This window comes from Muntiacus reevesi, chromosome 5, assembly GCF_963930625.1.
Source record: "Muntiacus reevesi chromosome 5, mMunRee1.1, whole genome shotgun sequence".
Lineage (NCBI taxonomy): Eukaryota > Metazoa > Chordata > Mammalia > Artiodactyla > Cervidae > Muntiacus > Muntiacus reevesi.
Genome location: NC_089253.1, coordinates 90,565,269 through 90,580,805, shown reverse-complemented (window position 1 = coordinate 90,580,805; position 15,537 = coordinate 90,565,269). Strand labels below are relative to the sequence as shown.

General features: G+C 49.6%; 1 protein-coding gene across 1 annotated transcript in view; it reads right to left on the bottom strand.

Moving 5' to 3' along the window:
* Positions 1–9,285: 9,285 nt before the first annotated feature.
* The window catches only part of LOC136169064 (solute carrier family 2, facilitated glucose transporter member 5), a 28,198-nt gene continuing 21,946 nt past the window's right edge, over positions 9,286–15,537 (bottom strand). The window contains exons 6-12 of the mRNA XM_065936822.1: positions 12,369–12,494; positions 12,063–12,250; positions 11,834–11,944; positions 11,087–11,188; positions 10,726–10,801; positions 10,133–10,260; positions 9,286–10,041 (exon numbers count right to left, since the gene is read on the bottom strand). Of these exons, the coding sequence (XP_065792894.1) occupies positions 9,838–10,041; positions 10,133–10,260; positions 10,726–10,801; positions 11,087–11,188; positions 11,834–11,944; positions 12,063–12,250; positions 12,369–12,494 (935 nt within the window). The 3' untranslated portion in view covers positions 9,286–9,837. The remainder of the gene's footprint in view (positions 10,042–10,132; positions 10,261–10,725; positions 10,802–11,086; positions 11,189–11,833; positions 11,945–12,062; positions 12,251–12,368; positions 12,495–15,537) is intronic.

Genomic DNA, 15,537 nt, shown 5'->3' with positions numbered 1-15,537 from the left:
AAACTGACCTTCACCCCATCCCCCCCTCCCGCCGGCCCTCAAACCACAAACAAATAGGAGACTTCCAAATAACCATAATACTGTGAAGACAATAAAACGGGACAGGACTGGGGGGAGAGGGACAGCTCTCTGAGGAGGTGCTGTTGAACTGAGACCTGAAAGGATGATATGGGCCTGTGATTATCTGAGGAAAGGGTATTCCAGACAGAGGGAGCAGCAAACAGAGCCCCTGACAGAGTAACATGGCTTGTCGGGAAAACCAAGGTAGTCACATTTCCATGGCTACCCGAACACCCAGGGCGGCTCCGGGACCTGGCCCCAGGGCCAAAGTCGGAGCAGGTGGTGACAGAACTGGGGCCAGGTGTGTGGCTCCCTGAATCAGTGCCGCCCAGGGCTCCAAGAAGCCAGCTGCTGCTGAGTCACTTCCCCAAACCATCTCCCCATGCCTCTGCGCCTCTGCTTGCCTGTTACCTCTGACCTCCCACCCCCGGCATCAGCTGCCTGACTGCAGCAGTCCTCAACTCTGGCAGCCCACAAACAGAATTCGGGCAACTTCAGAGGCTGGGAGAACAGGATCGGGACACACTTCACTACAGTTGGACTCACCCTCCACCCGACTTCATCTTGTTTCTGAGTCAGGAAGCTGCATCTCCCTATTGCTCTCCCAGGGCTGATGGCTCCCCAGGAAAGGCACAGCCAGTGTTGTCCTCATCTTCCCTCCACAGTCCCCTCAGCTGGTTGGAAAGGGACATTGAGTGACAGTTTCCAGGACTTAGCACCAACCCCTTCCCTGGGTGGGGTGGGCAGAGGAGTCCCTGCCTCTTTTTTTCTCCATGCTTGTTCAGCAGAAAAACAGGTGCACTCTGCCTCCTTAGCGACACCTGGGTCCTGCTCTGTGCTGACCGCCTGGGGCTTGTGAGGTTTTATTACTCCTTTGGTCTCTGAACTCTGCTGACTTTCCCCAGGGAACATTTTCCTTGGAAGTGTTGATAAGATAAAGGGTCACAGTGTGAATTTTGTCTTTGCCTCCACCAAGCCTCAAATTAGAAACTCTCTCTTGCACCAAGGAGAAGAAAATCACCACCTGCCCTGGGTCCCTTGAAACGAGGCATCTTGGAAACCAAGTGAGCCCTGATTGTCTGGATCTTTTATGTGTCTCTTGTGTTATCTATCCATATGTGCTTTCTCTTAGGAATTTGGACTAACTGTTCATTTTGGGGAAAGAGGATGCTAAATATTTTTAAAGAGATACAGTTTAATTATTTTTACTTACACTTATTAGGGCTTCCCAGATAGGGCTTCCCAGGTGGCACTAGTGGTAAAGAACCCACCTGCCAATGCAGGAGATTTAAGAGACTCAAGTTCAATCCCTGGGTCAGGAAGATCCCCTGGAGGAGGGCATGACAACCCACTTTAGTATTCTTGCCTGGAGAATCCCATGGACAGAGGAGCCTGGAGGACTATAGTCCATATGGTGGCAAAGAGTTGGGAAGGACAGAAGTGACTTAGCATGCATACTTATTAATACTAAACAAGTCACTAAAATATTGAACAAAGTTGCTCAATTCAGAAATATCTCTATTGGCAAAATAATTAGCGAATAACTGAATAACTTATGACAAATAGACTGATTGGAATGCTAGGCTGCCGTTTCAAGGGATAATTATGGAAATTATGTAGGGACCTGGAGACGTGTTATGGAAGTCATGTTAGGTGAGTAAAGCAAAATATACTCGTATGCCTGGGTAAAAACATGTTGGCACATGGACAGTAGCGTGATGGCCATAGGGAGAGGAGAATGTGGGGTCCTTATTTCTCTTAAAGGTCTGCTCATGACAGTTTAGGTATTCTCCCAAGTGCTATTAAATCTAAATGTTTTGTCTGCTGTGCCCTTCATCCGTTCTCAGGCCTCCCTTGCAGAGTGCTAACTCTTGGGACAGGTCTGGGCCTGGGACACTTCCTGCCAAGACGTGAAGGGCCCGCACAGCCTGTGCTGGGCTTTTCACCCGGGAGGGAGTATCTTTTCAGCTTAAGCTCAGATTGTGCTCCTGGGTTCTGCTTCAAGCACATGTGGCAGTGACCCCGAGGCAGGCCCCCAGCTTCTGCATTTGAGCCCCCACAGGGGAGAAGGTGGGATCCTCCCACACAGCCCAGAGTGGGGTCTGTGTAGCCACACTGCCCTCCAGGGGGGTGGACACTTCGCCAGGGGCTGCATCTGGCATACTCCTTCTCTCCTTTCTTGCAGTAAGTCGATGCTGTACCATTTGTGTTTGTTGTGAGAGGTTTGTCCTCAGTGACCTTGAATCTTAACATTCATCTCCCCCCTGGGGGGACACTTCCCTGCCTTAAAAAAGAAATTATTATTGATTGATTTATTTGTCTGTACTGGTCTTCATTGCTGCATGCATGCAGGCTTTCTCTAGTTGTGGTGAGTGGGGGCTACTCTCTAGTTGTGGTGGGTGGGCTTCTTATTGGGGTGGCTTCTCTTGTTGCAGTTCGTGGCTCAATGGATGTGACGCCCTGACTTCGTTGCCCCGTGGCACATGGAATCTTCCTGGGCCAGGGATCGAACCCAAGTCCCCTGCATTGGCAGGCGGATTCTTAACCACTGAGCCACCAGGGGCCCCCTCCCTTGCCTTTTTAACGTTGGTGGCACAGCTTGGTCACTCAATGAGCAGTGAAATCGTAACATTTCTATTTCTACAAGGTCTGTCCAAGGCAATCTAGGCTTTTTCTGTCATGGTCCTGAGAGCACTTCCAGCTTCTTTCCATTGCCCAAGGCCAAAGCCATTTCCATGTTTTTAGGTATTTGTTATAGCTTCCCCCACTTCTCAGAACTGTATCAAGATCTATTGAAGGCAGGAGGAGGGGATGACAGAGGATGAGAATGATTCGATGGCATCACTGACTCGATGGACATGAGTTTGAGCAAGTTCCAGGAGTTCGTGATGGACAGGAAAGCCTGGCATGCTGCAGTCCATGGGGTCACAAAGAGTTGGACGTGACTGAGCGACTGAACTGAACGATTAATTTCTTGTGGCTGCTGTAACAAATTACCACAAATTTATTGGATTAAAACCACACAAAAGTATTAACTTACAATTCTGGAGGTCATGAGTCTGACAAGGGTCTCAGTGGGCTAAAATCAGGTGTCAGCAGAGCTGTATTCCTCACTGGAGGCTGTGAGAGAGAATCCATTTCTCTGCCTTTTCCAGCTTCTAGAAACCTTTCTCCATCCTTAAGGCTAACAACATCAGGCTGAGTATTTTTCATGCTGCTGTCAACTGAATAAGATGTACAATTTGAGAGTTGCTTAAGGTTTTATTGGGGGCAAAATAAGGACTGCAGCCTGGGAGATAGCATCTCAAATATCTGAGAAACTGCTCCAAAGTGGCAGTGGGGGAAAGTCAAAACATAAAGTTTTGGTGAAGAGGGAGTTCAATACCATGAAGCACTCAATTTACAAAAGGTTTTTTGTTAGTCATGAGGATCTGATGTCACCATGAAGGGATTTAGTGCTTCTCTATGTATGAGGAGATGCAAGGATTGGTATCATAAAATCTTTTCCTAAAAACATCCAACTATCTAAAGACCTGTCCCACTAGATTCCCTGGAGCACAGAGTGCCTCTCTCCACCCTGAACTCCCTCTGGGGTTGTTGAAGGTCAACAGCTATAGCAGCATGGGGTTCAGTCTCCACAGAGGCAGATGGCAAGTGCCTTTGTTGTTCCCTCGTTGGCGATGCCCTTGGTAAGCGCCAATTTGTTTCTGACACTGCTGTCTTTCTGGCTCTTCCTGTCCCTTTTGTTACATTAATTGCACTTGAATAATCCACAACAATCTCCCATCTCAGGGTTAGTTGACCACAGTTATCTCTCCGTTTATTCCTCAAATGCTAGTCTACTCGGTTTTGTTTGCTTTGCTTTGCTTTATCACCTGGATTCTGTGTTCTTTTGGCAGAAATCACAATGTCTAGTCACAATGCCCCTAGACTAATAACACTGATTAAATACTATATGGTTCTCCTCCTTTTCTCTCAGTCAACTGCGACAACAAGGTCAAGCTGATGGCAAAACCAAGCTTCTTCCTGCTATTCCTTCTACTTGAAACATACCTCTCACAGGTCTCAAATCAAACGTCACCTCCTTGGAGAGGTCCTCACTAGGCCCACCCTTTTGAAAGTAACTGCTACCCCTTGCCCTGCACTCTCCACCACTTTATCCTGAACGCTATCTAAAATGACCGTGTTTACTTGTATTTTTTACCATTAGATACATTACATCCACTGCTCATAGTAGGTGCTCAACAAATATTTGTTGAATGAATGAATGTCCTTGATGCATGATGCTCCCTCCTCCAAACATCTTATGCTCCCTTCCTGTACAAATCTTACCCATTCTTTTTTTTTTTAATTGAAGGATAATTGCTTTACAATATGGTGTTGGTTTCTGCCATATACCAACATGAATCAACCATAGGTATACATATGTCCCCTGCTTCTTGAACCTCCCTCCCACTTCCCACCCAATACCACCCCTCTAGGTTGTCACAGAGCACTGGACATGAGCTCCCTGCATCATACAGAAGATTTCCACTGGCTATCTCATTTTACATACGGTACTGTATATGTTTCAATGCTACGCTCTCAATTCATCCCTCCTCTCCTTCCCTGTGTCCACAAGTCTGTTCTCTACATCCGTGTCTCTGTTGCTGCCCTGTAGACGGGTTCATCAGTACCATCTTTAGAGTCCATGTGTGTGTGCTAAGTTGCTTCAGTCATATGTGACTCTGTGTGATCCCATGTACTATATGTAGCCTGCCAGGCTCCTCTGTCCATGGGATTCTCCAGGCAAGAATACTGGAGTGGGTTGCCGTGCCCTCCTCCAGGAGATCTTTCCAACTTAGGGACTGAAGCTGCATCTCTTACATCTCCTGAATTGGCAGGCATGTTCTTTACTACTAGCACCACCTAGGAAGCCCTCTGGATTCCATATACGTGTGTTAGTATACGATATTTGTCTTTCTCTTTCTGACTTACTACACTCTGTCTAATAGACTCTAGATTTATCCACCTCATTAGAACTGTGTCAGATGTGTTCCTTTTTATAGCTGAGTAATATTCCAATGTGTATATGTACTACAACTTCTTTATTCATTCATCTATTGATGGACATCTAAGTTGCCTCCATGTCCTAGTTATTGTAAATAGTGCTGTGATGAACATTGGGGTACATATGTCTTTTTCCATTTTGGTTTCTTCAGGATATATACCCAGTAGTGGGATTGTTGGGTCATATGGTAGTTTTATTCCTAGTTTTTAAAGGGATCTCCATACCATTCTCAATAAAGGCTGTATCAATCACATATTTTTTAAAAATTATTTGTAATTGGAGGATAGTTGCTTTATAGTGTTGTGTTGGTTTCTGCCATAGAGCAATGTGAATCAGCCATAACTATATGTACATCCCTTCTCTCTTGAGCCTCTCTCCCACCCCCACCCCCCATTCCACCCCTCTAGATCATCACAGAGAACCAGACTGAGCTCCCTGTGGCATGCAGCAACTTCCCACCAGTTATCTGTTTTACACATGGTAGTGTCTATAACTCAATGCTGCTCTCTCAATTTGCCCCACCCTTTCTCCCCCCATGGTACATTTATACAATGCAATATTACTCAGTCATAAAAAGGAATGAATTTGAGTCAGGTTGAACTGAGGTGAGTGAAACCAGAACCTGTTATACAGAGAAAAGTCAGAAAGAGAAAAAATATATATATTGTATATTAACACATATATGTGGAATCTAGGAGAAATCTCACCCATTCTTGGAGGCTCAGCTTAAGGCAGGAGATAGATGGGTTGCAGATTAGGCATTTACAACTGGCCTCCTGTTGCATTTCATGGTGCAGGAAGAAGTGGGCTTCAGGGTGGATACTTAACAATTAGCCTCCTGTTTGCATTTCCTGAGACAGGAGATAGGTGGGCTCCAGGTAAAGCATTTACAGTCAGCCTCCTGTTTGCCGTCTGAAATAGAAGTAACAAGATAAACAGGGTAAGCAGCCAGGTTTTATCTCTTGTAAACATCTTAAGATAACAGCCATGGCAAGAACAAAGAGGGGAAAAATCCTGTTTGGGTAAAGGATTAAGTGATCTCCTCTCTCTCTCCCACTCCCCCACCCTCTACCCCTACTTTCTGGGGACACTACACACGTGCAGAAAGGCTCCTTAGGGGTCAAAAAGTCAGCTGATAATGCCAGGCCATGATGAGTCTTGCTCCTCCCGGAAGCCTTCACTTCAAGATATATCTTGGCTGAGGAGAGCCTGTACACCTCACATCTTGGGTGGGGATGTGTGTGCACATGCGGAGATGTAGAAGGCCTCCTTGAGTGATGGAGGTGGCCAGCCACGAGAGAACCTGCACAAGCACCAGCCTGATGCAAACATCCTCAAGTGAGAGAGGGCTGACGGTGGTTTGGGGAGTGACGAGAGGTCAGTGGAGCTGGAGCAGAAGGGGAGAGGAAGGAGGTAGCAGGCACATAGATACTGAGCAGGCTGAGAGGACTGGGGATTTTATTCTGAACATAATGGGAAGTCATTGGCTGACTTGAGTCAGACAGTCCTGGACTAATTTGCGATTTAAAGAGTCATTACATTAGAAAATGTCAGGAGAAGGGAGGTCTTCCTTCTAGGCATCTTTCATGTGAGATGAGCTCCCCATCTCAACAGGTCCAAGAATGTTAACTGTCTTCCCCCCAAAGCTGCCACTCAGTCCCCAAGCCACTCCCTGTTGGCCCCAGTTAGAAACCTAGCAGGGACCCCAGACCTATGGTGGCCGAGGTGCTCCTAAATCCCAAGTCTCACTGAATTCTTACTCGCATCTGCCCACCTCCACCCCCCTGCACTGCTGGCTTTGCAGCGCCCTCATTACTTTTCACCAGTAGGCCTCCCTCCCCCAGTCCCACCCAGTCTTGTTGCTGCCGTGGACCTCTGTGAAACTCAACGGTCATCTAAAGCCAGATTTATCTTGAGGACAAGGTTCAGGCTCAGTTTGGCTCACATGGACCCAGAGAACCTTGTTCAGGCTTTCTGCCTTCACTTTCACACCAAGCGATCCGGCCTTCCCCTCAACCCCTCTGCATCTCTCTGTGCCCTTCCTCACCTGGAACAACCATCCTTCTCTCTCCTATTGCATCTTCTCCACCTGGAGAAATCCTTTTCGTCTTTCCTAAATCCACATCTTCCTTCTGTGCAGACATAGCATCAGGCCCATACTTTTATTCTGTTGTATTTTACTAACCCATAAAAATCCACGGATCTGTAAATATTCTTATGTGTAGCCATCTGTGTCTATATTCAGTTAAACCACATCTCCAACTCTAGTCTATTACCATGTGGATCATCCTAAATCCTCTCTCTTGGCTCATCTGTAATTTCCCACTGCAACAATGAGATAGTTCCCAGCACCTGCCGTCCACTTACTTGTTAAATCCACAATTACGTGTATAGTGATCTCTCATTGTATTTTATCTGTGGGTTTATTTGTCTTCCAGATCAATGCTTATTCCCAAGCACTGAAAAATAACTAAATGCTTAACACAAGTCAGGCACTGGCTTCCCTAGTGGCTCACCAGTAAAGAATATGTCTGCAAGGTAGAAGACATGTATTCAATCCCTGGGTTGGGAAGATCACCTGGAAAAGGAAAGGGCAGTCCACTCCAGTATTCTTGCCTGGAAAATCCCATGGAAGAGGACCCTGGTGAGCTATGATCCACGGGGTTGCAAAAGAGTTGGACATGGTTTAGTGACTAAACTACAACTGATTTAAATACTACCAGCATATTATTTACTTCTCACAGTCAACCATGTGAGACATTTATGATTAGTTCAACAGAAGAAAGTGTTAGTTGCTCAGTCGTGTCACACTCTTTGAGACTCCATGGACTGTAGCTCGCCAGGCTCCTCTGTCCAGGGATTCTCCAGAAAGAATACTGGAATATTGGAAAAATGGAATAATACTGGAATAATGGAATAGGTAGCCATTTCCTTCTCCAGGGGATCTTCCAGACCCAGGGATCAAACCCAGGTCTCCTGCATTAGATTCCTTACTGTCTGAGCCACCAGGATTTCCCAGGTGGCACTACTGGTAACAAACCCACCTGCCAATGCAGGAGACACAAGAGACTCCGGTTCAATCCCTGGGTTGGGAAGCTCCCTGGAGAAGGAAATGGCAATCCACTCCAGTATTCTTGCCTAGAGCATGACATGCCCATGGACAGAGGAGACTGGTGGGCTATAGTCCATAGGGTCACAAGGTGTTGGACACGACTGAAGTGACTTAGCATGCAACAGAAGAGAAAGTCGAGGTACAGAAAAACCAAGGTGGTTGCCCAAGGTGCACGATTACTAAATGGCAGAACCAAGGTTGACTCCAAAGAATAGATACACAGAATCATGAACTCCAGAGCCTCTCCTGGGTTAGGGGTCCTCCAGGTAGCATGAGCTGGATTAATAACATCATAGTTCCTTAGCGTCTGACATTCCAGCCTTACTGCTCCTCAGTGTTGAGAGCTGCTATCTACAGTTGTTTTCTCTGACCCTCACTGTAGGTCCCTGCAGCAGAAGGTAAGGATGGTTCAATCACAGCATTGTGCTTTTTAATTCATTTGGGCCCTCACTACTTTTGTAAGTCAGGGAATGCACCACCTGGGGAATCCCCATTTCACCCCCAAGAAAGTTGCTCCCAACTCCACCTCTGTCCCGCCCTGCCCCTGGTCTCTACCTCCCAACTCCTGGGAGAATTCACATCCTGCCAGAGGCCTTTCAGTAGGTAGTCCCTCCACTTTCCTTTCCCATGCCTTGGTTTTATCCACCTCTTTGTATACACCCTCTTCACACACGCACACCTCTAAGAAAAGCCTCCAGCTCTGCCGTGTGTTTGGGGGCACTCCCTCCTTCTCCCTACACTCTTCTCATCTCATCTTCAGGACCCCTCAGTGCTTGCTATGCACCTGAAGACATGCAGAAGTTTCCCCAATCTTAAATTTTAAAAATCACAACTTTGTAACCACCCCATCTCTCACTTCTCCTCTTCTTTAGCAAGTACTGTTCGAGGGCCTCTTTCATGCCAGGCTCTTCAAGGCAGAGGGGATTCCAGGATAAACAAAACTGGTCAAACCCCTGCCCTCAAGGGGCTGACACTCCAGTGCAACAAAGCTACTTGGAGGAACAGGGAATGCCCCCACCTTCTACCTGCTCAGAGAAACACAGCACATCTTGGTGAAAAGTGATCATATTTGTTTTATTGAGTATACAGAAGCAATGCCATGGTCCTGTCATAATATAATTTGGGATCAGTAATCTCTGACTTGGTTAAAGTCTCCATGGGTACCTGCTTCCCAGACTCCTAGACATTATTTGTGACATCACACTTTCTAAGACTAGGGTTTCTGGAGATGGATCTGATGAGAGGAGGGATTCCACTCTGAATACATGCCTGTGGCTCCCGGAAGACAATGGGATTGGAGGAGAGATAGCTTCTTTGGCCACATTTGATTCCTTCTGTCTTGACATCATGGTAACGATTTTTGTGATAGGAGCTGGTGTTACCAGGAGCCACATAACGGCTGAACCGGCACGGTTGAGGGACAGCTGTCCACCATGCCTCAGGGTTGGTGGTGGGTCAATCTGGAAAGAGACAGCCTGGCTTTAAGAACTGCACAGAAGCCCTTTGGACAGTCCCAGCAGTGCCTGCATTCCACACCAGACTTGTCCTTATTCTGGATTCATAGCCCAGGAGAGAAGTTTTACATAGATCCTACTGATGGGCTCCTCCTCTCAAGTTACTGCCTTGTAGTCGAGGGTGGGAACTCCTTTAGCTCCTCCTTTTCTGGGTGCACCCCTGGCACTTTGTTCATCTTGAGGAAGATCTGATTGATTTCTATGAAGGTCTTGGACTTGGTTTCAGGGATGATCAGGAAGACGTAGATGGTGGTGATAAGACATATCAGAGCAAAAATGACGAAGCTGTAAGCTCCGAGGCCCACCTGTGGGAGGGGAGAGGGTCCACATTTTTGAAAAGGTTCTTGATTAACTGCTTGAGTATCTTGTGCCTCTGGGGCCCTGGGTCACACTTACTTGGATGAATGGGAAGACCAAGCCCACAGTGAAGTTGGAGAGCCAGTGAACAGTACCCGCCACCATGTAGGCAGCTGGCCGGGAAGACTGCAGGAAGATCTCAGTGACGAGCAGTGCGGGGATGGGACCTGGGGAGGAACAGGAATAGCTGACTTCTCTGCTGGCCAAGCAAGCCCACCACGGGTCCTGGAGCCCGGCCCATGTAAGGTTCCAGAGGCATCCAGCTCAAGGCAGAGCAAGTGTGTCTCCAGGACTCCTGACCTTGTGGAGAAGCAGTGTGAGAAGGCATCTACCAAGAGTTGGGCACAACTGGGGACACCTTGTGATGTCCCTAAAAGGGGCCCACGACCATCTGTAAAGATTTCTGCCCACCACATGGGCATTGTGTTCCAGCCCACACAGGCTGCTTTACTATCCTCCCTCTTGTCATGCTCTGTCCAAACCCCTCAGCTGCAAGAATGTAGCACAGAAGCCATTCAGGGCCGAATCTAGCCCTCCCTGGAGCCTCTCTAAGGAGCTCAGAGCAGAAGTTTCTAGGCTGGTGGTACAGAAGAGGGGCAGTGAAACCATTGAATCAGCTCTGGGGTACATACTGGGCCCAAGGGCATGCCCTATGACGTAGGAGATGACACAGGCGATGCTGACGTAGGGCATCCAGGATATCTTGTCCTGTGGAGAGGAAACAGAGTTGAATTACACCCAAAGCAGAGACAACCTGGGATGGGACCATCAGGACTCTTGTCTCCCAGAGGGCCAGTCGCTCTGCCTGAGTTGGGGAGGACGGCCCCTGGCACCTTCTTCAACAGGCAGCACCACCTGCATGCCTCTGGAATATCCACTGTAAATGAACAGTGGGTTGCTGGGGCAGGTGGAGGGCTGACCTCAAGCAGCTGACTCACTGCATGCACAGGAGGGCCCAGATAGAGGGCTGCACCCAGGCCCCGCCTTCCTCACCTGCAGAACCAAGGCACCAGTCAGCACGCTGCAGGCGATGAAACAGATAGAGAAGCCCAGGAGGAGCAGGAATCTCCTCCCCATCAGTTCCACTATGAAAATCTGGAGGGAAAGGGCGAGGAAAAGTGGGAGGTTCAGCGGGCCGTGCCGTCCCCTCCCCTCCCACCCCTGCCCCACCATATCGCTGCCTGGACCCGCCTTCCTGGGCACCCCCACTTTCATGCTCCACACAACACCTTTCTACAGGGGCAGCCACACTCCAGTATTCTTGCCTGGAGAATCCCATGGACAGAGGAGCCTGGTGGGCTACAGTCCATGGGGTCGCAGAGTCAGACACGACTGAGTGAGTGAGACACAATGAGAGCTGGGTGGGCTGTGCACCCACCTTCTCGTGTGTGTGTGTATGTGTGTGTGTGTCCCTGAATGGCCAGTCCAGGGGCCCTGATTATCACAGGCTGGCCCTGGCACAGGTAGTGACCCCCAATGTATGAGGCTGGAGAAGAGCCACCTCTCACGGTGGTAGCTTCCAGAGTAGTGGGTGGGGTCTCCATCTTTGGGAGTCATAGGCTGCCCATCAGGAGAGACAGGCTCTCATCTGAGGATAGCCCAGAAGTTAGAGATGAAGAGACCAAGGGGCACATTGCCACCTATATCTCGGCTCCTTTCTGGGCTGAGACCACCCGCCCACCCCCCAAGGTGCCCTCCATCCCTGGTGGCAGATGGGGACTTGGCTCCTGGGATACTCACGGCACAGACAGTTATCAGCACGTTGACAGCACCTGTGCCCACCGTCACATATTGGACATCGTCCTCATTCACCCCGGCGCTCAGGTAAATCTGGTCTGCGTAGTAGTAGATCTAGAAGGAAACCTAGGTGAGGCCTGCCAGGCCACTACTTGGGTGCCTCGGGGTGTCCCCTGCACCTGCCGTTGTCCAGGCCGAGCTCCACCCCCCACCCCCAACACCTGCTCCCTACCGCGTTCACTCCGGAGAGCTGCTGGCCAGCCATGAGAACGATGATGGAGATGACCTGCCACCGCAGGGACCTCATCTTGAATAGCTTCAGCACAGAGATGAAGCCTGCAGCCTTCTCAGTCTTGTCCTCCTCCAGGATCTCTTCTATCTCTGCGTCCACGTCGTGCCAGCCACGAAGCCTCCTCAGAGCTGGGGGGAGGGAGCAGAGGGTGAGTCACGGGCTGGACCATGGTGCCCCCCCCACCGCCCTTCCTGAAAAGATGCTGGAACTTCAGTCCCTTTTCCTTGTCTCAAGGGAAAGACTCACCGCTTTTGGCAGCTGCTTCATCTTTCTTCTGAATCAGCAGGTACCTGGGGCTCTCGGGGAAGAAAGGCAGGAAGAGGAGCTGCAGCACAGCGGGGATCCCGGTCAATCCGAGGAGGATGGGCCAGCCTGCAAGGAAACCAGTGTGACCTGAGAGCTGGTTCCAGTGCCCCAGACCCCGCCTTGGCTCCAGCTTGCCTCTGCCTCTAGCCAGATGGAGCCCTATTGGCCACTCTGGCCTTTTATCCTGATTGGTTACCTTTGGGTCTGGAACACAGGGGGCAGTGAGGGTGGGGATGGGGACAAGATCTTTGTCTTTCTCATCCCTGTGTCTGCCAACCCCTAGGATGGTACCTAAGGAAGAGTGGCCACTCTAAACACTTAGAGAATGGATAATGACGAATAACTACTGCCCACCTACCCTGGGGTCGCAAAGAGCAAAACGACCTGAGCAAATGAGCACAGAGCACACCCGCCAGCTGAACAAAGTGAAAAATGCAGATGATGTCAAGTGCTGGTGAGAACGTGGGCAGATGGGAAGTCTCCATATGCCGTATGGACACATGGCATCTTTAGGAGACAGTCTAGCAGGAGCTAGTGATGCAGAACACCACACAGGCTCTAACCCAGCAGTCGTGCTCAGGAGTGTGCCTGGGCCACCAGGATACCGGAAGGAGAATGGGCCAAGCAGCACTGATTATAGAAGGGAGACCCAGAAACAAGGAAAACCATCATCCATAAACGATGGTTCACTCATCAGGTGGAATTTTATACTGTGATGAAAATGAAGCAGATCAGGATAGGAGCCTGTCACACCAACGCGGTGTTTGGTGCAGCGTGGTTCTACACCATGTGATTCCACTGTATTAAATCCAGCAACAGGGATTAGCTCTATCTTCTAGAAAAGTGGTGACACTGCAGGGAAGAACAGGGACACAATGATAAGCGTTGGCGCAACGGCTCCCTTTGGGGGTGAGGAGTCCATGATTGAGGGGTGCACGGGAGGCCAGCCCAGTTCTAGTTCTGGATCCACATATATGGTATATCTCACAATAAAAATGGTTAAATAGGGCCTCCCTGGTGGCTGAGTGGTGGAGAGTCTGCCTGCCAAAGCAGGAGACACGGGTTCCCTCCCTGGATGGGAGGACTCCACATGCTACGCAGCAACTAAGCCGGTGGGTCACACCTGCTGAGCCTGTGCTCTAGAGTCCGGGAGCTGCAACTCCTGAAGCTCATGCACCCCATAGCCCGTGCTCCGCAACAAGAATAACCACTGCAATGAGAAGCCAGTACATCACAACAAGAGAGGAATCTCTGCTCACTGCAACTAGAGAAAAGCCCGAGCTGCAATGAAGATCCAGCACAGCCAAAAATAAATATATAAATAAAACTATTTAAAATAAGTGAATGAGTGGTTCAGGCTCCCTCTAGGAGCTGTGAATGCCCGACTCTCTCTTCTCCTAGGATTTGCAGAAGGTGACAACCTTGGACATCTGTGTGCCAGGCACTAGTCTGATGGCTTTTCACCTGTAGCCCACTCCCTGTCACAGCAATGTCAGGAGGCAGGCACCAGAGTCAGCCCCATTTTATACCTGCAAACACTGAGGCATGGAGGGTGCAGCTCCCTCGCCCCGAGATCAGTTATTTGGAAGAAAAGCTGAGATAGGAACTCAGGCATGTTGAAACCTGAATCACCATCCTCCCAAGCTCCTCCCACCTCTTGGCTCCGAATCTAGGGCCTAGCTGATCTGAGTTCCACTTCCATCACCCTTGCATAGATTACAGCAAGTGGGGAAGTGCCTGCCATTCCGGCTACTGCTGTCTGCCCTCTGGCACCGCTCCCACCCACTACGTGAAATTCTTCTCCCAAGGTCTCAGTGTCCCTAACTGCCACATCCAGACACCTGGTTCTGATCTTGACCTACCCTGGACTTCTTTGCAGCCTTTGTGCTATGGTTGCTCACCTCCTATGCCCCTCGCTTCCATAAACTCTGACAGTCTGCTCTTCTGGCCTGCCTTCCTTCCTTCCTTCCTGCCCTCCTTCCTTCTTCACTAAGCACCTATTATGTGCCACGAATTGTGCTGGAGATTCTAAGATGAGTCAGGCCAAGCCCTGCCCTCCACACTCTGCCTAGAGGAAGGTGCCAATGGCTGAACAGTCACAGTGAAGGATGGAGTGACAAAGTGAGAGGTCACCAGGACATCTGCAGCTCCCTGGTCACACAAAGAACTTCACACTCCTGGCCCCTCTGCTCACAACTGGAGTGCTGGTCCTACTTCTGCCAGCCCAGCCCTCTCTGAGCCCCTCTCCTTGGGTGGACCTATGGCTCTTTCCCCACATACCACAGAGTACTTGAAAGGTGCCAGGGGTTTTCTGGGTCCTGCTGGCTGGTTATGTGCCATCACTGGGAGACAGGAACCTAGCTGCTTCACTTCTAGTCCCAGATCCTTACAAGGGTGACCATAAGGTGGGAGAGAGGATAGTTAAAACTCCAGCCCAGGCCTGCACTGTCTGCATTTGTGTCCTAACGATACCTTGGACATGTGATGCAACCTCTCCCGGCCTCAGGGTCTACAGCTGTAAAATGGGTACAGTAACACTACATGCTCATAGGTTGTTTGGAAGATTAAATGAATTAATATAAAAGGCATTGTGTCTGGCCCATGATGAGTACTTTATATGTTTTGACTGGTGCTTTATTAGTGGTGATTTCCCTTCAGAGTTTTGAGACCTAAGACAAAGAAAGGGGAAGTCAAGCAAAAACAGTGACAATTATGAGTTACTGTGCACCTACTATGTGCCAGGTCCCAGGCTCGTGGGGCAGGGGATGTGGCTCTGGAGTCTAGGTCTGGGGTAGATGCTGGCCCTGAGACTCACCACTGCCCCCATGGGGGCTGGGTCTTCCGATCCTCTTTCCTGGTCTGCAATGGGATGACCACAAGTCCCTGGGCAGCTGAGTTGCTGCAAGGCCCCAGTGCAGGGGTGCTGGAAGCCTTAAACATAGAGTCTGGCACCCTGGCTGCCTTCATTACCGAGTCCCGGGACTAGCAGCCACTCAGACAGCAACTCATCCTGCTCCCTCGAAGCCCCCTCCAACGTGTTCCACGAGGGACTAGAGAATGTCCGTCTATGTGTCCCTACCAACTTGTTCAGGCCTGCTCGGCACAACCA